Genomic DNA, 26,509 nt, shown 5'->3' with positions numbered 1-26,509 from the left:
TCCTTCTCAAAACAATTTGATCGTTACATTAAGGCACTGGTTTCCTTTGTAGTTCTATGCATTTTATGCATCTGAAGACATGATTTTGAGGAGGAGGGGGAAGGGGGGCAGGACACACAGGAAGTAAAGAGCTGTGCCCTATGATCACTGGCTGTACTGAGACTGCTGCCTCTTGCTTTGATCTCTCAGAGTTCTTGAGAATGTGGAGCTTGAACACGGTCCCGCCTGATGCTTAGGAACAAGCGAATGAATGGACAAGTGGCTTTATTCAATGTGACCACAAACACAACATGAGGGTGTTTTTTTCCAGAGTACCTACTATGTGCTTGGCATTGTACAAGGTGGTAGGGGTGGTGTCAGACCTCCTGGGGGACAGGAAGAGAACACACATTGATTAGGTGCCTACTATGTGCCAGGTGCTGCACTAAGTGTTTTACAAGCATTACCTCGTTTGATCCTCACAACAACACTGGGAGGGAGGTGCTGCCCTGACCCCCATTTCACAGATGAGAAGACTGAGGCAGGATGACACAATGGCTCCATGCCTGGAATCCTCAGAAGTTGGGAAGAGGGGAGGCTTCAGGTGAAAGGCACAAGTTCTGGTCTGGATATGGAAAGCCCGAGATGCCTCTGGGGCCAGCCAGCTCAGCTAAAGGTGAGAGCTTTGGAGAGCTGCCTGGCAGCTGGCCTTCACCTTCTGAGTGAAACTAGGGGGATTTCATCAGCTCTCCTCTGGGGTATCAGGTTCAACTCCACAGGGGGAAGGACATCTGGCCTAGCAGAGAGCTGACATGAGCCCCATGAAAGCGTCACCAACAGCAGCCAGGGCCCCACTGTTGGCCAACAACGTCAGCCTGTCTGCTAGCAGGGCTAGCATCAGGCAGCAGAAGGAGCTCTCCAAGAAGGCGCCTTCATTGAGGCGGCTATGGTGGAGCCCAGTGCACACTCGGACAAAGCCAAATGATGAATATCATCTGTCTTTGTGGAGTTCATCTCTAAAGAACGTCTCTAAATCCTTCCTGGCACACTCCCTTCTTTTGCACTCCTCCTGCAATCACCCTGAAACACCAGACAGGTCACTGGGAAGCAGTTTTGCTGCTGCCTTTTTCATGGTTTCTGGGGTGTGGGCAAAACCTTGTGAGGAGTGGGAGCTAGCGGGAGGTGAGCTAACAGGATGGAAGAGGTGTGGGCCAGCTCAGCACTCAGGGCAGGTCTCATCTTTGGCCAGCCTCTGAAAGTATCTGGCCCCAGAGGAACAAAGCCCCAGGCACTGCAGCAGTCTGATGATGGAAAGGACAGGCTCAGGCTTAACAAAGACTTGGAAACTCTGCCAGTCAGGCTGCCAGACCAGCCCCACTCTGGGTCGCCAGGAATTCTTGCAAGGGCCAGTTCCAGAGAATTCTATCAAAGGATTAGACCTGGGCGTCAAAGAATCCTTTGGCCTGCTAACAAGAACTCCCAGATCTGGACAGAATGTGAGGGAGAGGAGCAGGGGAGGTAGGACTGGAAGCCCCAGGGAGAGCTACATCTGTAGAGGAAAACAGGGTCAGGATGGAAAGAGGAGCAGCAGGGCAGGACTGCCCAGGAAGGGGCACCAAAAAAACAAAAAGCAGCTGGGGCCTTATAATTCAATTACTGTTTTCTTAACACAAACTGAAGAGGACCTGACCAGCTTGGATCTGGAGAGAGCAGTGAGGCCTGCTCAGGATGCACAAAAGAGCCTCCAGAGGGAGGCCAAGGAGCCTCTGGCTAGGTTGCAGGCCACGAAGGCAGCTCCAGCCTCCAGCAGCCTGATGGCCACAAGGCACAAAGAAGACACCAGAAAGATCCCCAGGGATGAGGAGCCCTGTGCAGGCAGTGCAAAGTTAAGGGGCTCAGTGGTTGCCTTGGCACCACTGCTGGGATCGGAAACAGAAGGAAGAAGGGCTGGTTGTGGATAGGACCAGTCAGGGAAGGTATGGATACAGCAACAGCAGCTAAGAGTTCCACAGCACCTACTGTGCGCTAACCTGGTGCTAAAGGTCCTCGGGGAGGCCAGTGTTATGGTTACTATTCCCATTTTACAGCTGAGGAAACTGAGGCAAACAGATGAAGTGACTTGTCCAAGTGTCCGAGGCCAGATCTGAACTCAGGCCTTCCTGGTTTTGGGCTCAGAGCTCCCACCCAGGAACAGGGGCTGCTGGTCATGGGTGGAGGTCACAAAATGAAGACTGTAAGACAGATAGGAGACTCAGATGGTGGAGAAAAGGCAGTGGAAAGAAGAGGTGCGAGAGCTCACAAGAGAGGTGCAAGACATGCCCTGGCCTCAAGGAGCTCCCTCCTAGGGCCCAAGTCCAGGGAAGTTCAAGGGCACCTCTCCCCAGGGGCCAGCTCCCACAGATGCTGGCTGCAGGGCCTGTGCTGGAACCAGGTGTCCACAGGGGAGGGATGGCTGATTCCAAGGCGTCGAAGGCTGGGGGGCGTTAGCCCGGGAGGGATGGGCCTCCCTGGTGATGGGCCTCAAGATGTGAGAGAAGCCAGGCCACAGAGGAAGAAGGATAGACTGCTCATGGAAACCTAGGTGGATGCTGGCAGCTGCCCAACAGGATGAGCTCCTCAGGGGGTCCACCCAGATCTGCACACTTCTGAATGCTCCCTGTGGGACCCTGGGCAAGTCATTTCACCCAAGTTTCCTCATATGCAAAAACAGGGATAACAAGAGCACTTACATCCCAAGATTGTTATGAAGATTAGATGAGAGTTATATGGGTGCCTGGCTAACCTTAGAGCCCTATATGAGTGCTAGCTACTACTATGAGCAGCCATTGTCGTCACCATTGCCCTCCAGAAGACAAAAGCCCCTCAGGAAGGCCTGATTCCTTTGGGGGTTCATCCGCAGAGAGCTTAGTACAAACGTGTCATTTTTGGGGGGGTGATAGTGATGGAAATGCAAGGAATCTAGACCTGAGTAAGATTACAATGGTGTGGTGGGATCTTCATCCACACATACAGATAGCAACTTTCATTCTCAGAGAGCAGCCAAGGGCACTGAGGGATGAATGGTCAATTCTGTCTCATGGTCATGTATATTAGAGGCAAAACTTCACCTATTGTCTTCTGGATCCAAACCAAGACCTCAACTGGATATGCCAAGCTGCCACTCAACTTGCATGCAGTAGGCGCTGAATAAGTGTTTGTTGAATAGAGAAATAAAGGACAGTGGGAGCAGAGAGAATCCCAGAGAGGAGTGGGGTCCTGAACAAAGGGGTCTGAGCAGGAAGGATGAGCAGGTGCCGCGGGTTTCAACAAGGGCCCTTTCTCTTGGTCCCCAAAGAAGGGTCAGGCCAAAGAATGACTAGCAGTCCCCGGCTGCCTTAGGGTGGACATGAGCCCGCAGTAGCAGAGAACAGAGAGAAGGCAGATGTGTTCAGGTTTGCTTCTGTTTCTCTGCTAGGCACTGTGGGCTCTGGACTGAAGAGGCCAGATACCAAGTGTCCAGCAGGGGCAGGAGGCCCAAGTGTGGAAAGGACTTGGCAAGACAGCACCGACCAAGCTGTCCTCGAGGTGTGTGTGCACATACACACTCACATAAAATATATACATACGTAAACAATAGACACGTACATATCTGTGCGATTTTATATTACACTTTTATTTTTCCTTCAGACATCGTTGACAAAGAAATCGGTTTTGTTTGACCATATGTGTTTGTCTTGACCATACGTGTTTGTAAGGGTGCTTTGTTTTCCTTTCTCAGTTGGGGGGCAGGGGAGAGAAAAAAGAGGGCAGATTTTTGCTGACTGAAAAAAATTTTAATTAAAATTCAAACCTGCTCCTGGAGTCCACAGGCAACTGGACCACAGCCCAGTAAACAATTTGTCCCAGGGTTGTCAAGGGAAATTATGAAGAACTTAGGAATTTGGACTTAGGAACTTTCCCAAATTTGAAAACAGTAACAGTAACCTACAGGGATTATGGTACATTTCTGCTTCTGCCAGAAACGATCAATAACTGTGTGTGATGAATAGGAGTTGGCTTCACAGTCAGAGGAGGAGGTGAAAGGCTGGGACAGCTCTCTAATAAACTTCATCTTATACGTGAAGAGACAATTCTCTAGACTAGTAGAGGATCTTTACCATGAAACAGGAATCATCAGAAATACCTGGAACTAGTTAAAAACTAGAAAAGGTGACTAATGCAACAGAAATAGGTCACTGAGCAACTGAAGGATGGTCACATCCCATTCAGAAAGAAGGAAGTTCAAAGTTGGGGAGTGCAGTTTGATAGGGATGAGTCTGAGGTGCCTTTGGGACGCCCAGCTGAATGTCCAAGAGGCAGGTGGGGCCTGGGAGAGGAGAGGCCTGGGTATACAGGTCTCAGAGGCATCTTCAGAGAGAAGAGAAGTGAACCTAGCCAAGCTGTGATGTCACCAGAGGAGAGAACACGGGGAGAAGAGAGTAGAGAGCCTGGGACAGGTGGCTGCTGTAACAAGGACAACAACTTTACACAGAGATAGAGGAGAAACGAGCAGAGAAGTGGCAGAAGAGAAGGCAGGATCACCAAAAGTAGGAGAGGAGAATGTGGCCAGGAACAGAGGGCACTCAACGGGGCCAGATGCTGCAGAGAGGCCAAGAAGGGGGAGGATGGAGGAAACAATGTGAGCTTCGCCAAGTAGCCTAACGCCCACCTCCCCCCCAGGCCAAACACCTCAATTCTGTCCTCAACTAAATTCAATGAACCCTAAGGGTCCACAGCACCATAAGAACTGTGTGGGATGTGGGTGTTCAAAGACAAAAATCCAACAGACTCTTCCCCTGGGAGCATATGACAGACAGAGACACAGACAGATGGGGATGGATAATAAATGCACACAAATGGACAGACAGATGGATGGTGCACAATACATTTTTTGCTCAGTCATGCCTGACTTTTTATGACTCCATTTGGGGTTTTTTGGCAGAGATACTAGAGTGGTTTGTCATTTCCTTTTCCAGCTCATTTTTACAGATGGGGAAACTGAGGCAAAGAGAAGTGACTTGCCCAGGGTCACACAGCTAGTAAGTGCCTGAGACTGGATTTGAACTCAGGTCTTCCTGATTTCAGCCCTGGCACTCTATCCACTGAGCCACCTAGCTGCCACATGATACATACATACATACATAGATGGACAGGTAAATAGAGACAACCCTAGTCTCCGCCCTATTCATGACCAGTTCCCTAAGGAATATCTCAAACTGCACGTCCCTGAGACACCACAAATGCAACATATCCAAAACCAACTGCACTGGATTTGCTCCCAAACCATGGCTCTTCTAAAGTTCCGTGACTCCATGGTGGTGGGCAGCACTGTCTTTCCAAGCTTAACATTGGTCTGGACTCTTTGCTCTTGTTCCATCCACTGACACTCAGTGCTGAGGGCAGCCTCCTCTACCTTCTCTGCACTGTCCCATCTGACCCCTTCTCTCCTGGCCCCTCATCTGGGCCAGGGCGGCAGCCTCTTCCCTGGCCTCCCTGCCTCCTGTTTCCTGTCTCTGCCCCCTGCAGCCCAGCCCACATGCTGCTGCCAAAGATCTGACCGTGGGATTCTCCTACTGGCTCCCAGTGGCCTCCAGGGTAAAACAGGGACTGCCCAGCCTTCCCCCTCCCACACTCTGTGGGCTCTCCCTCTTCCTGATTCCTTCTCCCACATCTCCCACCTCAGGGCCTTTGCACCGGCTATTTTAGACCCCTGGTATGTACACCTTCCTCACCTCTGCCTCAGTTTCTCTCTTCCATTAAGATGTATTCTCCAAAGGAGACAGCTGTCACTGGTTTCTCCCTTCCTGTTGCTCCCAGTCTAGGACCAGGGACTCAGAGCACTTCCCTGTACTTAGCTCAGGGGTTGCCATGGGCAGAGGGTGCGTTTTCCCTAACACTGTTCACTAGCCATGGCCTGTGTGCCTAGCTCTGTGCGGGTGCCCAAGGGAGAGTGTGCTCTGAGTCACCATCATTCTCATTCTTGTTATCATCCTCTCTGCTATGGAGACAAAAACACAGGCCTGGCCCTCAGAAGGCTGAACACTTTCACTGAGGGGATGTAACATTTACAGGAACAAACCAATAAGAACTAGCCATCCACAACAATGTCCATTTCTATAGCACTTCAGGGTTTGTAAAACATTTACAGGATGGAGCCAAGATGGGGGAGTAGAAAGAGGCACATACTGTTGCTCTTCCCCCACACCCCATAAAATACCTGTAAAGAAAGATTCTCAACAAATTCTAGAGCAGCAGAAGCCACAGAAAAACAGAGTGGAGGGGATTTCCAGCCCAGAGTGACCTGGAAGGCCAACGGGAAAGGTCTGTTGCACCGGATGTGGAGCGGACCCAGCCCAGCCTTGGTTGTGCAGCACCGGGAGGAGCAGGACCAGAACAGGCTTCGGCGACAGAATCCCCAGCAGCAGTAGTGGTTTGAAGATCCCTTAACCCACAGGTGCCAAGGTCAGTGAGAGGGCTTTTTCAACCAGAGCAGGAAGGGAGCAGTGTTCTCCCCTAGCCCTGGCCCCAGGCGGTGGTGGCATAAGCAGCAGCAATGACGGCTGCGGTGGCCACAGCAGCAGCCAGGATCCATTGTTGGAGCAGCTCATCTTAAAGCCCGTGGAAGAATTGAGCAGGTGATCTGAACCTCAGCCTTGAGTGGTGCCCCTGCCCTCCCCCCTAAAGCCGCTGGGGGAATTGAGCAATTGATCTGAATTTCAGCCTTGAGCCATGTCAGGGAGTAAAGTCTTCTCTCTTGATTGTGCCACCTTGGAGGAACTGAGAACTTCTAGGTCCCCAGAGTATACCCTACTCTTGACCAAGGACCCAAAAGTCAAGTAACTGGTTGGGAAAATGCCCAAAAACGGGGAAAAAAAAATAAGACTATAGAAGGTTACTTTCTTGGTGAACAAGTATTCTCTCCCATCCTTTTGGATGAGGAAGAACAATGTTTACCACTGGGGAAGACATAAAAGTCAAGGCTTCTGCTTCCCAAACATCCAAAATAAATATTCAATGGTCCCAGACCATGGAAGAGCTCAAAAAGGATTTTCAAAATCAAGTAAGAAAGGTGGAGGAAAACTTGAGAAGAGGAATGAGAGCAATACAAGAAAATCATGAAAAGTGAGTCAACAGCTTGCTAAAGGAGACACAAAAAAATGCTGAAGAAAATAACACCTTTAAAAACAGGCTAACTCAATTGGCAAAGAGGTTCACAAAGCCAATGAGGAGAAGAATGCTTTAAAAAGCAGAATTAGCCAAATGGAAAAGGAGGTTCAAAAGCTCACTGAAGAAAACAGTTCTTTAAAAATTAGAATGGAGCAGATGGAAGCTAATGACTTTATGAAAAATGAAGAAGTTACAAAACAAAACCAAAGGAATGAAAAAATGGAAGATAATATGAAATATCTTCACTGGAAAAACAACTGACCTGGAAAATAGATCCAGGAGAAAATTTAAAAATTATGGGACTACCTGAAAGCCTTGATCAAAAAAAGAGCCTAGACATCATCTTTCATGAAATTATCAAGGAAAACTGCCCTGATATTGTAGAATCAGAGGGCAAAATAAATATTGAAAGAATCCACCAATCACCTCCTGAAAGAGATTAGCAAAGAAAAACTCCTAGGAATATTGTAGCCAAATTCTAGAGTTCCCAGGTCAAGGAGAAAATATTGCAAGCAGCCATAAAGAAACAATTTGAGTATTGTGAAAATACAATCAGGATAACACAAGATCTAGCAGCTTCTACATTAAGGAATCAAAGGGCATGGAATAGGATATTCCAGAAGTCAAAGGAACTAGGACTAAAACCAAGAATCACCTACCCAGCAAACTGAGTATAATACTTCAGGGGAAAAAATGGTCTTTCAATGAAATAGAGGACTTTGAAGCATTCGTGATGAAAAGACCAGAGCTAAAAAGAAAATCTGACTTTCAAACACAAGAATCAAGAGAAGCATGAAAAGGTAAACAGCAAAGAGAAGTCATAAGGGACTTACTAAAGTTGAACTGTTTACATTCCTACATGGAAAGAGAATATTTGTAACTCTTGAAACTTTTCTCAGTATTTGGGTAGTTGGTGGGATTACACACACAGACACACATAGGGAGACAGAGAGCACAGGGTTAGGTGAATAGGAAGGGATCATATCTAAAAAAATAAAATTAAGGGGTGAGAGAGGAATACATTGGGAGGAGAAAGGGAGAAATGGAATGGGGCAAATTACCTCTCATAGAAGAGGCAAGAAAAAGCTTTTACAATGGGGCAAAAGTGGGGAGGTGAGAGGGAAAAAATGAAGCTTACTCTCATCACATTTGGCTCAAGAAAGGAATAAAATGCACACTCAATTTGGTATGAAAATCTATCTTATACCACAGGAAAGTGGAGGAGAAGGGGATAAGCGGGTGGGAGGGTGATGGAAGGGAGGGCAAATGGGAGGAGGGAGCAATGAGAAGTAAATACTCTTGGGGAGGGACAAGGTCAAAAGAGAGAACAGAAGAAATGGGGAGCAGGATAGGATGGAGGGAAATATAGTCAGTCTTATACAACATGACTATCACAGAAGTCATTTTAGCCTATATCGAATTGTTTGCCTTCTCAGTGGTGATGGGTGGGAAGGGAGGAAGGAAGAGAAGTTGGAACTCAAAGTTTTAGGAACAAATGTTGAGAACAGTTTTTGCATACAACTGGGAAATAAGAAATACAGGTACAGAAATTTATCTTGCCCTACAGGACAAGAGAGAAAATAGGCATAAAGGAAGGGAGGAGTGTTAGTTGGGAGGGCACATTGGTGGAAGGAGCAATTAGAATGCAAGGAGTTTTGGGGTGGGGGGGAGAGATGGAGAGAAAATTTGGAACTCAAAATTTCATGGAAATGAATTTTGAAAATTTAAAATAAATAATAAAAAAACATTTACGATTCTCACATCAACCCTGGGAAATAGATGCCATTATTATCCCTTTTTACAGAGGAGGAGACTGAGGCAGTCAGAAGTTAAGTGACTTGCTCAGGGTCACACAGGTAATACATATGTGAAGCTAGATTTGAACTCAGGATTTCTTGACTCTGGGCACTACGTTCTACCCACTGGGTCACCCAGCTGCCCCAAACAAACATCATATTGTCCTGGTCCAAGAGTTCTGCTGCCTATGGAAGGGCTAACTCCCCTGCAACAAAGCTGGGCTCTTCCAGCCCAGGCCTCCTTCCAACAGCATCCCACATGCTGCCCTCCCCCGCCCCCTCCCCCCCAGCCCCATGCAGGCCCTTTCTGGCCAACCGGCATGGCCAGCTCTTGCCTAGTCTCATTGTGCTATCTCCCACTGCCATGCATTTATTTATTTGGACAAGCTACCCGGTGTGTGCCAAGTGCCCTCTCTCCACGGATCTGCAGCTGAACTGTTTTCAGGGACTCCTCTGGGAAGCTTCGCCTTATTCATCTCTCCCCTTGGGTACCTGCACAGCACTTTGCTGACATCTCCTGCTTCTTCTTAGCACATTCCATGTTGTCCATGCTTAAAACTTATGTAAGTGGGAGGTATAGAATCCAGTGGGTGACGGACTTTGACGGATTCAGAGCCCAGGTTGGACTGGAGGGTCCACGAGAGGGATCTGTTCCGCGGGGGTAAGACCCCGGCGCACAGCGCAGCGCGGTCAGCGCAACAGGGCGGAGGGGACCTGAGGGCCCGAGAGTGGCGGGCGAGACCAGCGGAGCAGGAGATAAGCCAGGCCGAGCCGATGAGAGCCGCTGAGCGCCAGATATCAGCGCAGCAGCCCTTAAAACCTTCAGCCTGAAGACTGGACTTCGGTGGGTCAGCTACTTGAACTTCCAGGAGTTGGGATGGCGGAGTGATCAGTAAGTGCTCTCTCCTCCCCCCTGATGACCATGAGGGAACCATAAAATTCTTCCCCAGATTAATCCTGGATCAGTGGGAACAGCAGAAGGGGGCGGGTGGTCTCACAACACCAGAGGCTGGAAAAGTGGCAAGGGGAGATTCTTCCTACTGTGGCGGAGGCGATCTGGAGGGACAGACGATCCAGGGCAGAGAAAATTCGCACTGAGACCCAGGCAAGCCTCAGAGCCGGGAGACGAGCCCCAGGAGGGGCGGGAACACTCATTAACATCTAGGCGTACCCCAGCCCTCCAGGAGAAAAGGGAAGACAATAGGGAAGCTGGGATCACCATCCCCTGACCTTGCCTTTGCCTCAAGTCAGCTGAGGAGATCTCCTGAGACCAGACCACCCCTCCCACACACCTAACAAGCTAACCCCAGGGTTGATCTGGGAAACAACAACAACAACAAAAAAAAAGCCTGCTTTCAGCCTAGACACACAGCAGCCCAACTTAAAAGATCTGTACCTTCTGACTGAAAGAACCAAAAGCTACAACACTCAGCCAACATCATGAATCGGAAAAAGCAGACGAAAAGTGAAAAAACCATAGAATCTTTCTATGGGGATAAGGACCAAAACACAAACACCAAAGAGGTCAGAGCTGAGACTGTACTTCCATCTGAAACCTCAGATGGGACTATGAATTTCTCGCAAGCACAACTAGATTACCTGGAACGTCTGAAGAAGGATATAAAAGAAAAACTGGCCAATGATTTTAAAATTATAAAAAAAGAATTCACTGATGAGAACATCACTCTGAAAAAGAAAATTGAAGAAATAGAAAAGGAACTTCAAAAATTAACTGGAGAGAATAACTCCCTAAAAGGAAGAGTTAATCAAACGGAAAAGGAAACCCAAAACCTAATTGGGAAAATTGAACAGATGGAAAAGGAAACCCAAAACCTAACTGGGAAAATTGGTCGAACAGAAAAAGAAGTACAAAAATTAAATGGAGAAAATAGCTCCTTAAAGGGAAAAATTGGTCAGATGGAAAAGGAAATGCAAAAGCTAACGGAAGAAAACAATATGATGAAGATTAGAATTGGGCAAGTAGAAACTAATGACTCAATGAGGCAACAAGAATCAGTCAAACAAAATCTAAAGAATGAAAAGATAGAAGAAAATGTAAAATATTTAATTGGAAAAACAACTGACCTGGAAAATAGATCCAGGAGAGAAAATTTAAGAATTATTGGCCTGCCAGAAACCCATGATGAAGAAAAGAGTCTGGACAACATCTTCCAGGAAATCATCAAGGAAAACTGCCCAGAAGTACTAGACTCAGAGGGCAAAATAGTCATCGAAAGAATCCATCGTTCCTCTCCCGAAAGGGATCCCAAACTCAAAACCCCAAGAAATATCGTTGCCAAATTCCAGAGCTATCAAGTGAAGGAGAAAATACTACAAGCAGCCAGAAAGAAACAATTCAAATATCAAGGACACACAGTCAGGATCATACAGGACCTTGCAGCTTCTACATTAAAAGATCGAAAGAACTGGAACCCAATATTCCGTAAGGCAAAGGAGTTGGGACTTCAACCAAGGATCAACTACCCAGCAAAGTTCAGCATAACATTTCAGGCAAGGAGAAAGTCATTCAACGAAATAAGGGATTTCCAGAGCTTCCTGACCAAAACACCAGAACTCAATAGACAATTTGATCTTCAAATGCAGGTCTCCAGAGAATCATAAAAAGGTAAACAGAGGGGAAAAAACAAAAACAAAAACTTGCTACTCAATTAGGGCAAACTGTTTACCTCCCTATAAGGGAAGATGATACCTGTTAATCTTGAGAACTGTGCAGCTATTATGATAAAAGGGATATATGTAGAGGGAACGGGCATAAAGTAAGTGATGTCATGTCAAAAATATGATTTAAGTATGAGAAGGGAATGTAATAGGAGGTGTGGAAAGGGGGAAGCAGAAAATGGCAAATTATATCACAGGAAGAAGTACAAAACTATAGTAGAGGGAAGGAGGGGAGGGAGATGAGCATTGTTTGAGAGGTACTCTCATCTGATTTGTTCAAAGGAGGGAACAATAATCTTAAGTAGATAATCCTAACTAGCTCTATAGGTAGTAGGAGGGGAAGGGGGAAGAAAGGGGAGGGTGGCTAAAAGGGAGGAAAGAAGCAATAAGAGTAAAGGGGAGTAAAAGGGAGGGGGGCTAAAAGAAGGAGGGGAAGGCTGCAGGAGGAGGGGGAGAAAAGTGAATACTATTGAGGAGGGGAAGGGAGACGGGAGAGCTAAAAGCACAAATGGTGGGAAAGAGGTTGGAGGGAAATACACAGATTGTAATCATAACTGTGAATGTGAATGGAATGAACTCTCCCATAAAACGGAGACGGATAGCAGAATGGATTAAAAGCCATAATCCAACAATATGCTGCTTACAAGAAACACATTTGAAACGGGGGGATACACATAGGATAAAGGTCAAAGGATGGAGCAGAATATATTGTGCTTCAGCTCATGTAAGAAAGGCAGGAGTAGCAATCCTAATCTCAGACAAAGCGAAAGCAGAAATAGATCTAATCAAAAGGGATAAGGATGGAAACTATATCCTGCTAAAAGGCACCATAGACAATGAAGCAATATCATTACTAAACATGTATGCTCCAAGCGGTATAGCATCCAGATTCTTAGAGGAGAGGTTGGGGGAGTTGAAGGAAGAAATTGATAGCAAAACTATACTAGTGGGGGACCTCAACCTCCCCCTCTCTGAACTCGATAAATCCAACCTCAAAATAAACAAGAAAGAGGTTAAGGAGGTAAATAAAACTCTGGATAAGGTAGATATGATAGATCTTTGGAGAAAATTAAATGGGAATAGAAAGGAATATACCTTTTTCTCAGCGGTACATGGAACATTTACAAAAATTGACCATGTACTAGGACATAAAACTCTCACAATCCAGTGCAGAAAGGTAGAGATAATCAATGCATCCTTTTCAGATCATAATGCATTAAAAATTACATGTAATAAAAGGCCATGGAAAGAGAAACCAAAAATCAATTGGAAACTAAATAATCTAATTCTAAAGAAGGGTTGGGTTAAAGAAGAAATCATAGAAACAATCAACAATTTCATTCGAGAGAATGACAATAGTGAGACAACATACCAAAACTTATGGGATACTGCAAAAGCAGTTATTAGGGGAAGTTTTATATCTTTGAATGCTTACATAAATAAAATAGAGAAAGAGGAGATCAATGACTTGGGCTTGCACTTGAAAAAGCTAGAAAAAGAACAAATTGAAAATCCCCAAGTAAATACCAAATTAGAAATAATGAAACCAAAGGAGAGATTAATAAAATTGAAATTAAGAAAACTATTGAATTAATAAATAAAACCAATAGTTGGTTTTATGAAAAAACTAATAAAATTGATAAACCTTTGGTCAATCTGATTAAAAAAAAGAAAGAAGAAAACCAAATTACTAATATTAAAAATGAAAGGGGTGAACTCACCTCCAATGAGGAGGAAATTAAAACAATAATTAGAAACTACTTTGCCCAACTTTATGCCCACAAATTCAATAATCTAAACGAGATGGATGAATATTTTAAAAAATACAAATTGCCCAGATTAACAGAAGAGGAAGTTGAATACTTAAACAACCCCATCTCAGAAAAAGAAATTGAACAAGCCATCAATGAACTCCCTAGGAAAAAATCTCCAGGGCCAGATGGATTCACAAGTGAATTCTATCAAACATTTAAAGAACAGTTAATTCCAATACTACATACACTATTTTTGAAAATTGGGGAAGAAGGAGTCCTCCCAAATTCTTTCTATGATACAAATATGGTTTTGATACCCAAACCAGGAAGAGACAAAACAGAGAAAGAAAATTATAGACCAATTTCCCTAATGAATATAGATGCAAAAATTTTAAATAAGATTTTAGCAAAACGAATACAGCAACTTATCACGAGATTAATACATTATGATCAGGTAGGATTCATACCAGGACTACAGGGCTGGTTCAATATTAGGAAAACTATTAGCATTATCGATCACATCAACAACAAAGCTAACAAAAACCACATGATTATCTCAATAGATGCAGAAAAAGCTTTTGACAAAATACAACATCCATTCCTACTAAAAACATTGGAGAACGTAGGAATAAAGGGAACTTTCCATAAAATAATAAGCAGTATCTATCTAAAACCTTCAGCAAGCATTATATGCAATGGGGATAAGCTAGATGCATTCCCAATAAGATCAGGGGTGAAACAAGGTTGTCCATTATCACCACTATTATTCAATATGGTACTAGAAATGTTAGCTGTAGCAAATAGACAAGATAAAGATAATCAAGGAATAAGAATAGCCAAAGAAGAAACTAAGTTATCACTCTTTGCAGACGATATGATGATTTACCTAGAGAATCCCAGAGATTCAAATAAAAAATTACTTGAATTAATAAACAACTTTGGCAAAGTTGCAGGGTACAAAATAAACCCACACAAAGCTTCTGCATTCCTATATATTAGCAACAAAGTCCAACAGCAAGAGATAGAAAGAGAAATCCCATTTAAAGCTAGGGTAGACAGTATAAAATACTTAGGAGTCTACCTGCCAAAACAAACCCAGGGATTATATGAACACAATTACAAGACACTTTTTGCACAAATAAAGTCAGATTTAAGTAACTGGAAAAACATTAGTTGCTCATGGGTAGGCCGTGCTAATATAATAAAAATGACAATTCTACCCAAATTAATATACCTAGTTAGTGCCATACCAATTAAACTATCAGACAATTACTTTCTAGAGCTGGACAAAATAATATCAAAATTCATTTGGAAAAACAAAAGGTCCAGAATATCAAAGGGACTAATGAAAAGAAATGCTTGGGAAGGTGGCCTAGCGCTACCAGACCTCAAACTCTACTATAAAGCAGCAATTATCAAAACCACTTGGTATTGGCTAAGAAACAGAGAGGTAGACAAGTGGAATAGACTTGGCACTCAAGATGCAGTAGGCAAGGAATATAGCAACCTTCTGTTTGATAAACCCAAGGACCCCAGCTTCTGGGATAAGAACTCACTGTTTGACAAAAATTGCTGGGAAAACTGGATAACAGTGTGGCGGAAATTAGGCATAGACCCATACCTGACACCGTACACAAGAATAAAGTCCAAATGGGTACATGATTTAGGTATAAAGATTGATACCATGAATAAACTGGAGAAGCAAGGAATAGTGTATTTATCAGATTTATGGAGAAGGGAAGAATTTTTTACTAAAGAAGAGATAGAAAGCATTATGAAATGCAAAATGGATAACTTTGCTTACATTAAACTGAGAAGTTTTTGCACAACGAAACCCAATGCAACCAAAATCTGGAGGGATGTAGTAAATTGGGAAAGAATTTTTACAGCTAAGCTCGGGGATAAAGGCCTCATTTCTAAAATATATAGAGAACTGACTCAAATGTATAATCATACAAGTCATTCCCCAATTGATAAATGGTCAAAGGATATGAACAGGCAATTTTCAGAAGAAGAAATTAAAGCTATCTATAATCATATGAAAAAATGCTCTAAATCACTATTGGTTAGAGAGATGCAAATCAAAACAACTCTGAGGTACCACCTATAAGATTGGCAAACATGACAGAACAAGAAAATGATAAATGCTGGAGAGGATGTGGGAGAGTTGGAACACTAATTCATTGTTGGTGGAGCTGCGAGCGCATCCAACCATTCTGGAGAGCAATTTGGAACTATGCCCAAAGGGCTACAAAAATGTGCATACCCTTTGACCCAGCAATATCGCTACTAGGACTGTATCCCCAAGAGATCATGAAAATGGGAAAGGGTCCTACATGTACAAAAATATTTATAGCAGCACTCTATGTAGTTGCCAAAAACTGGAAGTCAAGGGGATGTCCATCAATTGGGGAATGGCTGAATAAATTATGGTATATGAATGTAATGGAGTACTATTGTGCCATAAGAAATGATGAACAAGAAGACTTCAGAGAGGCCTGGAAGGACTTATATGACCTGATGCTGAGTGAAAGGAGCAGAACCAGGAGAACTTTATGCACAGCAACGACCACAGTGTGTGAGTTTTTTCTGGTAGACTTAGATTTTTGTAATAACACAAGAACTTCTTACCAAAAAAAAAAAAATCCCAATGGTGGTTCTCAAGGCAAAATGCCTTCCACACTCAGAGAGATAAATATGGAAGTCACTCACATAATGTAACAGATCATGTTTGTGTATGTGTATGTGTTTGTGTATCATGTTCTGATTTGTTATACGATTTCTTTCATTTATCTTAGTCTGACTACATAGCATGACTATAGTGAAAATATACTCAACAGGAAAGTATATGTAGAATCGATACAGAATTGTATGCAGTCATTGGGAGGGAGGGGGGGAGGGGGGGGGTAGGTGGGGGGGATAAAATCACAATTGTATGGCAGTGATTGTTAAACATTAAAAAAAAAAAAAAAAAGAAAAAAAAAAACTTATGTAAGTGCCATGTGACCCTATAGAGGAGGGTACAGTCCCTGAGGGCAGGGGTGGATCACAGTTACAATCCCTAGCACATAGTGCCTTCCCCAGTGATGCTCTTGATAACGTTTAGTGAACTCAAGTGAACATGCCAAGTTGAAAATTCAAAAACGTAACCCTACTCAGTCACACTGTGAGCAGAAGACACGAACCTCTCTTCCTTTTTCTGCCCTTATCTGTCTGTGTCCTAGGGCCAGATGGATGCAGGGAAGGAGGAGGACTGACCAAGTGCCCAAGCAAAGGGCACATACCTTACAGAGAGGATCAAGAAGCAGGGAAGCTGAGCATCCTGGAAGCCAGAGACTGGAGGTGTGGGAACACAAACCAAGTTCTGGGTCATTTTGAGTCAAGAACCCTGAAGGGCTCCAATTCTACTCCCTAGATAAGTGGATTAGAGAACACCAGTGTTCTTGGTGTTTCCTACGTTCTGTGGTCCAGGGCTCCAGAAAAAAACAATCGTTTCCAGAAATGGAGGAAAATACACTTTAAAAAGAAGTCAATTAAACCATTTACTGAGAAAAATACCACCAGACACATTATTTCAACCTTAAGTTGCCTCATGAGAAGCCAAATGGAATCTCTGACCCAGGAGGGAAAGAAGGTGGAGATCTCCCAAGTCTGAAGAGTCAGAGCATGAAGCATCCTTTCCATTCTCTGCCACACTTGGGCATTTGGAAAGATAACCAAAGTGTGCACAGTAAAAAGGGTCCATTTGGCTAATTTCTTAAGAAGGTCATTTCATTCGGGCCTCAATCCTCTGCTCAGAGCTGGATCTCTTAAAGACAAGCAAAGGACTAGCTCTTCCAACTTGGGGAAAACTGGCTGGTCGGGAGAGATTGTTCCAGAGTTCAAATATTCTTCAATGTAACACAGATGTTCCCAATTTTTGTCCATGAAATGCTGGCACTGATGGAGCCTTAAATTTTAACTACAGTAGTTAAAAAGCTAAAAAGGAATGCAAACGTTTCCTTCTCAAAAAGAACGAGAATTAGATACAGACAGAGCTGGGAAAGCAGACTAGAAGACAATGGATGACCTTCTGGGGTCTGGAGTGCACATCAGCTGAATAGGAGAGGTCAATTCACTAAGAACTTCACACACAAAAACATAACAGAAAAGAAGCCTTTTAGTCCCAAACTTCCTCTCAGATGGCTGAGGTCAGCAGAAGACTGAGAAGAAATGTTTGCAGACAGTTGTCAAATGCCATCATGCTGTCTGAAACGTTGGCTCTGAATCTAAATAAAGCTGGCCTGCCAAGTCACCACCTCGCCTCCAGTTTACAGGCTGTGGCTCCAATCAGCTCAGGACAGAACTGACCATAAGACTCTGGCAGAACCCGAGCTATTTAGTGGAGCCCTGACCGAGCTCGGAACACTCGTGATGAGCTAAAACTCACACAGCACTTTAAGATTTACAAAGTGCTTACCAATGTTATCTGCAATAACCCTGACAAGTAGGTGCTATCATGATCCATGTTACAATTGAGGAAACTGAGGAAGACAGAAGTCAGGTGACTCTCAGGGCCCCACAGCTAGTAAATGTCTGAGGGTCAGTTTGAGTTCAGGGCTTCCTGAATCCAATCTTAGCATTCTTTCCACAGAGTCCCCTAAAGAGTGCCACAGTTGGGTCACAGAGAAGCCTGCTTCGGCAGGAAGAATGCCACAAGATTTTGGCTTGGGAAGGGGGTTGGGAGGACAGGTGTTGTATTCTGGCAGGCCCTCACATCTTGGCTTCTGAGTCATGCTTTCCACCTGGATCATGAGTGTACTTTCTTTTTGTGTTCTGGGGGTTTGCTTCTCCTAGATCGTCCTCCACGTCTGTGTGCTTCCAGTCCCAATCTCGGTTCTCTTCTGTTTCTTTGCTGACACTGGCCAGGGCAGATGCCAGGCTTTCTATGCTGTGCAAGCCGCAGATTCTGCCCTCATAATTCTCATTTCTCTTTCAAACCACTCAGGAACAGTGTTGTGGCTCCATGTTCTCCTCACATTCTGCAGGGGCCCCTGTATTATCAAGAATCAGGTCATTGTCCTTTGTTAATTGTATTTACTTGTAGATGCCTGGACTCTTTTACCAGGTATGGAGGCTGTATTCCTTCTGCTGTCACCGTTTTCCCTGTTAATTTATCTGCTGGTGTTCAAGGTCTTTGACTTTTCTTCTTCCTTAGATCTTTGTTCCTAAAGTGCCTGGCACATAGCAGGCACTTAACAAATGTTTACTGATTAATTTTCCTTATTTTCCCCTATTGCTTACTTTCTGACCCCCTCCCCCCTGATGATGTTTCCTTGGGAGATGGATCTCAAAGCATCTCAACCTTCTCCCATGATGAATGGTTCACCAGCCCAATGCCCAGCATCCAGCCAGGGCTGAATGAATGCACAATGGTGTCAGACAACAAGGAGATCACGGAAGGTAGAATAAGCAAAGAAGTATCCTAGGTCTTAGTGCTGAGGTCTAGACCTCTCTAGGGTCTCCTTGTTCTCTCATCAACACATCCACGGTTTGCCTGGGAGTAGAGGTCAGAGGAGGAGGAAAGAAAGGGGACAGCAATGGGGAGGATGGGAAGAGGAGACAGAAGTGGGCCTCTTGGAGGCCGCCACCACTGTCCCTCCCTGGTTTTGAAGCCCTGGGATTCCCAGCCTTCCTGATCTAGGGGAAGGGGAAGAAATGAACATTCATTAAGCATCTACCCCTTGTCAGGTGTCGTACCACATGCCTTACAAATATCTGTACTATTTGATCCCTGCAACAACTTGAGAGGTAAGAAGTTCTTCCCAAAGGAGTGTGGAAACCTCACAAGATACCCTGGGGTCTGCAGGCTAGATTTCTTAGCCCCAAACCACTCTGGCTCTCGTTAATTGGCCAACCACAGGGCCCAGGCCAAACCTCACCTGGTCACTGTTTGGGCTCTAACGGCTCTGAGTGACTGTAAATACCAACCGTTTCTGTTTGCCCAGAAACCCTGAGGGTCTTCTCTGCCCTGACTGATTCTGTTTTGTTTTCACTAGGTAAGAGAGGTCATTCTTTGCCTCTTAAGCAATGAGGTGTTGCCTCAGACAAGCTGAAACCTTAGCTTAAAAAGGCCTGGACCTCCCACTGCACGCAGGGCCATCTCTGGTCATCCTGACCTATGTCTTGCCCCTGGACCCAAATGGCTCCAGAGGAGAAAGTGAGGCTGGTGTCGTTGCACAGACCTCCCTCACTTAAACACAATCCACTTGCAAGTCATGACGTCACCTTCCTGATATCATGATCCTCTCCAAGAACATGGGACAAAAAAATGAATGAAGGTGAGGTCGATGCTATTATTTTACAGATGAGGAAACTGAAGCACACAGGGTTAAGTGACTTGCCCAAGGTCACATGACTAGTCACGTCTGAGGCTAGATCTGACTGCTCTGCTCCTAATTCAGTTGAGATGAGATAGTTAAAAATGCACCAGTAGCCTGTGGAGAGATGAAGTTCAGTCCAGTGTACAGACACATGTGGAGTGTCTTTTCTTTTTGACCTTCTCCCGAGGACAGTGCAGCCCCTTCTCTCCTTCCAAACCCTTCCCTGGGCTCTCCCAGATCAATTCAAAGAGATTCAAGAGAGATGGTGCCTTCCCACTGCAGGCCCGCTGCACCGACATAAAGGGCTAGGGAAGTCTGAGTCATGAAGGCAACACCTACTCTTGCAACGGGGCCTTGAATATGGCACAGAGTCTGGCCTGAGGGGAAAGGGGTAAGAGTAAAGGACTGGGCAGTGACAGAAGGAGGCAAGGTCTAAGTCACAAAGGAGAGGCAGGATGGCCTGGCAGATGGAGGATTGGACTCAAGAGTCACAAAAGCCTGAGGTAGAGTCCTGGATGCTCCACTGGCTGGCTGTGCGTGACCACAGACAAGCCACCTCTCTATACCCTCAGTACATAGCACAAAGCCTCGCATGCAGCAGGGGCTTACCAAATGCTTGTTGATTGGCCAAGCTTCCATTTGAATATCTATCTCCATAACGGAGTTAATGATACAGTCAATCTTTCCCTCATAAGGTTATTGCAAGCTTCTGATGCCTGTTTGGGTTTAGGAGCCACAAACGTAGCCTTGTTTCCTTGTTGGAGCTCCAGATCATTAATCACAAGGGAATGCCAATTAAAATAACCCTGAGGTTCCATCTCACACCACAGACATTGGCAAAGACAACCAAACATACACCACGTTAGAGTGACTATGGAAAAACAGGCACACTAGTACATTGTTGGTGGAGCTGTGAATCAGTACAAACATTATAGAAAGCAATTTGAAATGAGGCAAATAAGGACATTCCATGACTAGGATTATGCCTAGGAGACCATTAATAAGAATAAAGTCCCCACATACACCACAATATTTATAGCAATACATTTTGTGATAGCTAAGAACTAGAAGCACATTAGATGCCTACTGACTGAGGAAGAGGTAAACAAATCATGATCCATGAATGGAATAGAACAGGACTGGGCTGTCACAAATGATAAATGTGGTGGATACAGAGAAGCCTGGAAAGATCCAGGTGAACTGATGCAGATGGAAGACAGCAAAACCAAAAAAAAAAAAAAATGGATACAACGACTAGAATAGCACAATGGAAACAATGGCACCACATCCTGAAATCAAATGTGACTGTGATCAAATGAAAGACACGGAAGGCCCTGAAAGAGAGAGAAGGCAGCCTGCGCACCCACCCCCACACAGGCGCACACTCATCTCTTAGGCTGACTATTTGTACATGGGAAGGCATTCTTGGAAAAGTGGGGGACATTATAATGAGGAATAAAAAAATGACATCAATAAAAACTTTTTAAAATAAAAAAAATTTTGTTATAAAGGAGGAGGGCAGGGAAGAGGCACAGGGGAAATCTGGACAAGGGAAAAACCAGATGCCAATATAAATCAATTAAAAATATACTGCCTTTAATTTCTCTAATAAGGCTTATGGTAAAATGAATAAGTGAATGCTGATTCCCCCAAACATCGAAGTGGGCCAAAATAAAGCAAATCAAGGAACCCCCTTACCGGGCCACAAATCTGCTGAGCTCTTTGTTTTCCACAGGCTCCAAAATAATGCTAAGGTCTGTAATAGCCACTGTGAAGGTCTCTTCACTCTAAAAGAGAAAAGCCATGTGTTTAGCTTTTAATAGAACACACCACCATTTATATAATCCCTAACACTGCCTGGGGAGTTTGTAACTAAGGATCCAGGTTTGAGAAATATTTAAAACCACAAACTCAGAAACGATTAATGCACATCTTTACTCCCACTTCATGGAAATAAAGACACAAGCCTCTCAAGATCAAACCAACAGAAACTTAGCTACAGGAAAGGACCCATCAATCAGTGCCCACTGTCCCCATCGTAATTCCTGTAACTCTCCAAACCAAAACACCCTAGATACGCCCCCTGCATTAGACTGTAAGGGAGCCTCAATGCTTAGCACAACGCCCAGCCCATAGCAGGCACTTAAGAAAGGCTTTTTTATTCACTCATTTAAAGGAAATATTGCCACTGATCCATATTTCTGAAGGACAAAGTGACAGGCCCTCAACAGGAGCTTAATAGATGCTAACTGCTGCTGCTGGCTCCTTGGTGAGGGGGGCCTGTCCCAGGCTAAGATGACAAAGTGACAACTGACCCATCTCAAAGATGACTTAAAGCAGACTGAAAGGAAAGGAGACTTCAAAGGCAGAGGACTCTCTCCTACATCCTCTCTTGGGCAAGGATTTCCTCCTTGCCCTCCCAAAGGGCCACAGAGTCCCTGGAGCCTGAGATGGGGCTCACCTCCCTGGCTGAGCCCAGAACAGGAATGATCAGTGCTAAGAAATGGGGGTTCCTGCTCTGGAAGTGACCTCACAGACCAAGAGCTGGTGTCTTCTGGACTCAGGGACCATCCAACCAGAGAGGGGGACTCTCCCACTTCAATGTCACTGCAGAGCCGATCCCTGCCTGAAATGGCCCTTCCTGGGCTCTCCGAGCCTGCCTTCCCTTACCCCCAGGCAGATGGACCTTCCTTCCTCAAGGTCACAGGGTGCGTCTCCCAGGTCCCACTCCCTGCTAGCTGGATGGGGTCCACTTTTATTTCCTCTTTGTACTTTTCTCCACGCAGACCTACTCAATGCACGTTTGATGGACTGGGGCAGGGTGTGTGCACATCAGATCCCAAGAAAACTGACTGCAGGCCTGATACCTTTCACCCTTCTTCCTTTACCTCTCAGACTAAAGGGGCCAAGTCCCACGGCTCCAACAGTGCCCTCCTTTCGTCCCACAGGACTGGGCCCTGGAAACAATCCCAACACCCTCAGCATTTCCTATTTCAGACTGCTGCTGGATGCATCTTCCTCGTTCACAAATTTGAGTAGGTGGCACTCAATTGCTCAAAATACTTCAATGGCTTTTGTTGCCCTTCTAACAAGATCAAAACTTCAGAGAACGGCATTCAAGGCCCTACAATGTTCCCTAGACCCTTCTGGCCTAATCTCCTATTCCATTCCTTCACAGTCCAGCCAAGTGGACTATTTCCAGGACTCCAACATCAGGGCCACAAAGATCACCTTTCTGCTTCTGGTGATCCCTTTCTTAAGACCCAGAACACCTGTTCCTCCATCTACACCTATGGAAATCCAACCCATCCTTCTAAGGCCCAGCTCACACACACCATTTTACAGGGAGTCTTCCCCAATACCCACCCTGGAAAAGACCACTTGTGCCTTGGACAATTTGTTGTTCCACATTAATACGCACAAGGCTAACTGGCTTAAATGAACAAAAAATGGGAAAGAGACAACAGAAACGTTACCAACGCTGATTATAAAAACTCTCACTGGTATGAGGATAGTCAAGGCAATCAAGAGTTCAGAAAGAGCTGGGAGCAGCATGCCCAGCTGGTCTGGATGCCTTCTTTTGTACCCCAAGCACTTGGAACTGTTCCAGGAACGCAGCAGGCACTCCATCAATGCTCTTTTTAAAAATTAATTTGTAAGTCTTAAATTTTCTTTCCCTCTCTCCCATCTCCTTCCCCGAGACGGCATGCAACCCAATATGGGCTCTACATGTACATACCTACTTATACACATGTTCACATTAGTCATGTTGCACAGAAGAATTAAAAAGAATGGGAGAAACCCTGAGAAAAACCCAAACAAAACCAAACATAACACAAGAGAAAATATTCTGCTTCACTGTGTCCCGACTCCACAGTCCTTTCTCTGGATGTGGATGGCATTTTGCATCATGAGTCCTTTGGGAATGTTTTAGGTCCTTGCATTGTTGTGAAAGGCTCAGTCTACAAGAAAACTTCCTCTCTCACTGTGGTTGCTGCTGTGCACAAAGTTCTCCTGGTCCTGCCCCTTTCACTCAGCATCAGTTCATACAAGTCTTTCCAGACCTCTCTGAAGTCTTCCTGTTCATCATTTCTTATAGCACAATAGTATTCCATCACATTGGTATACCATAATTTGTTCAGCCATTCCCCAATTGATGGGCATCCCCTTGATTTCCAGTTCTTGGCCACCACAAAGAGAGCTGCTATGAATAATTTTGTACATGAGGGATCTTTTCCCATTTTTATGATCTCTTGGGTCCTAGTCCTAGAAGCAGTATTACTGGGTCAAAGGATATGCACAATTAGTATCTTTTGGTGTTAGAGATATGTCCCAGGGGCTTGGACACTTGTCTCTAAACCAAAACAACGTTTCAATTTGTATTAATAATCAATTAATGAAAACTGTTCCCAGCAGATTGGTACCCAAATACTTTGTCTCTTTTCTTTGGCCATTGCTAGCCAAGTGGAGAGAAGCAGGCACCAAAGATGACTTCAAATTAGAATATGCCCTCATCTGTGAAACCCTCCTAGGGAGATAAGGATCGTGGACAGCACTGTCTCACAGGAGAGAAAAACAAAGCAAACTTAGCCAGAGACCTAAGGAAGCCAAGCCATTTCCCAGAAGAACAATGCCAGCTGGGCCCGCAGGAGGTTTGCAAAGGGCTTTATGGACGGTGTCTCAGGAATGAAAGCTAAAGGAGAAAAACAGAAGAAAAGGGAAAGGATCTGTGATGATTATCTTCCCCATGAAAGTGAGCAGACTGGACAATGGCCCCATGGGGAGTGCACCCTCCCAGGTGTCTGCTCTGGCTGGCCCTCACTGCTCTCCATGCCTCTGGCCCCGGGGAGGGGGAGGGCCCGCATTTCTGAGCCTGGCACTTCACCAGTCCATCTCACTTGAGATAACTGGTATGAGATCAGCTGACTGAACCAGCTTCTCCTGAACGTGTGCACTCCACATGAACACCTGGGTCTTCCTGTTTGTTAGATGTGACACTGTTTTTATTGTATTTAAATATGATCATTTTTCTCATTCTGTCTTCTACCCAATTGTCATTTAAGACAGTTCCTTATTTTCCCCGAAGTATGGTGACTTTTAGTCACCACTGTTAACCTGGTAGTTTGGAGGGCATGGGCTTGCGCTCACTCACATAGCCGCTCAGAGGAAGCTGGACAGCTCATCCCTCGGAGATCGAGAACGCTGGGTTGAGTGATGGAGAAAGCCAAGGAAGAGCCTGAGAAGGTCATTTTGCCAGCTGAGGTCAGCACAGGATGCCAAGCTGGGGCCTGGAGGCTGTGCCTGGTTAGGGCAGGGAACCCCCAGAGGAAATCAGCTGGAAGCTTCTTTCTCTGATCCCAGGGTAGGCTCCGCCATCCAGGGAGGAGAGAGGCTGGTGTCTGTAGCAGGGAGTGTAGACCAGGCATGAGACAACAGTTCTGGTTCCCTGGTCTCCCACATGAGACCTTCCACAGGGCACAAATGCCAGGCATGGCCTGAGCTGAGTAAGCAGGGCTTATTCTGACCAGCAAACCTTTCCAGCTAGGTGATGGGGCCAGAGGCTGTCTCCTGGAGACCCAACCTGGGGCAAGTCTACAACTGTATCCCCCAGAGTCAGAGCAGAGTCCAGAACTGGCAAAGCTTAGACCAAGGGGGAGCAAAGAGATCAGACCATTGGGGAATACAGTCCCCAGCTGGCATGGCCCTTGCGGTCACTGAAGGAGCAGGGGCAAGCCCAGGCAACACAGGTCAGGCCGTGCGCATCCCCGCCATTCCCTCCAGAAGTGTGCAGAACCCGATTCAGGGAATGGGGAAGCTGGCAGACTCAACAAGCACTTTCCAAGCAGCTGTCGTGCCAGGCACTGTCCTGGGCACTGGGGATAAATAAAAAGGAAGGCACAGTCTTGGCTTCTATCGGAAACAACAATGGGTAAGTGAACGTTAACCAAAAATGCAATTACTCTCCCTCCCTCAGCATTCAAGGAATCACTTCATTGTCTTAGGGAAGGCCTGCATTTCTCAAGGCCAGGGTCTGGGGGCCATCCTGGGCTGGTCGGGACTTGGATTTGGGCCTGGAAGGGAATCAAACACTAAAAGTCCCTGCTAATGAAAGATTTAACAGGATGCAATCCCTCATTTCTAATTAGTGACTGAATGCCACTGATGGACACTGCACCTTCCCACCTCCTGATCAGCCAAGTCAGGACAGCTGGGGGGGGCCTGCTGACCCCTCTCCACACCTGTGCCCTAGAGGTCAGATTTTGTTGGCCTCAGGAGATGAAGAAGTCATGCCAAAGGCTGCAGCCTTAGTGCCAGAGACCTGCCAACCCCCCAGGACACCTCTTAAGGAAGCAGCCGAGCCTGGGGCAGCATGACCCACTTCAGCCACGTAGCTTCCTCCCCTTTCAGTGTTAAATGTTTGGCCTTCCGGCTGTTTCCTAATTCTACTCCCTTGTCCTGCCTGTGCCTGGGAGTGCCATGAACCCATCTCCTCCTGCTCCCAAGGTGGGTTTGTAGTGGATCTTCATGTCTGTCTCCCCATCTGGGGGCAGCAGCTGCCGTCATGGGTCCCAATGGTCCTTCCCAACAGCTCATCTAGCACTTGGTGAGCTGCTGCCTGAGCTTCCTGCAGCGGTTAATCGCCAAAGCTGGCTGAGCCACTGCGCCATGGTGCCGTCTCTTCTTGTGCTTTTTAGATGAATCTGAATCTGCTTCCAAAAACGTTTGTGGTGAATGGTCCAGTTCAATCCCTGTT

The 26,509-nt window shown here is 45.5% G+C and overlaps 1 protein-coding gene across 4 annotated transcripts in view; it reads right to left on the bottom strand.

Moving 5' to 3' along the window:
- Positions 1-26,509, bottom strand: part of CENPP (centromere protein P) — a 193,638-nt gene that overhangs the window by 160,661 nt on the left and 6,468 nt on the right. For all 4 annotated transcript variants that reach the window (XM_072599214.1, XM_072599215.1, XM_072599216.1 and 1 more), the window contains exon 4: positions 21,454-21,542. In XM_072599214.1, the coding sequence (XP_072455315.1) occupies positions 21,454-21,542 (89 nt within the window). The remainder of the gene's footprint in view (positions 1-21,453; positions 21,543-26,509) is intronic.

The sequence above is a fragment of the Notamacropus eugenii genome, chromosome 3 (assembly GCF_028372415.1).
Source record: "Notamacropus eugenii isolate mMacEug1 chromosome 3, mMacEug1.pri_v2, whole genome shotgun sequence".
Lineage (NCBI taxonomy): Eukaryota > Metazoa > Chordata > Mammalia > Diprotodontia > Macropodidae > Notamacropus > Notamacropus eugenii.
The sequence above is the reverse complement of the archived record's forward strand: the minus strand, read 5'-3'. Positions and strand labels throughout refer to the sequence as shown.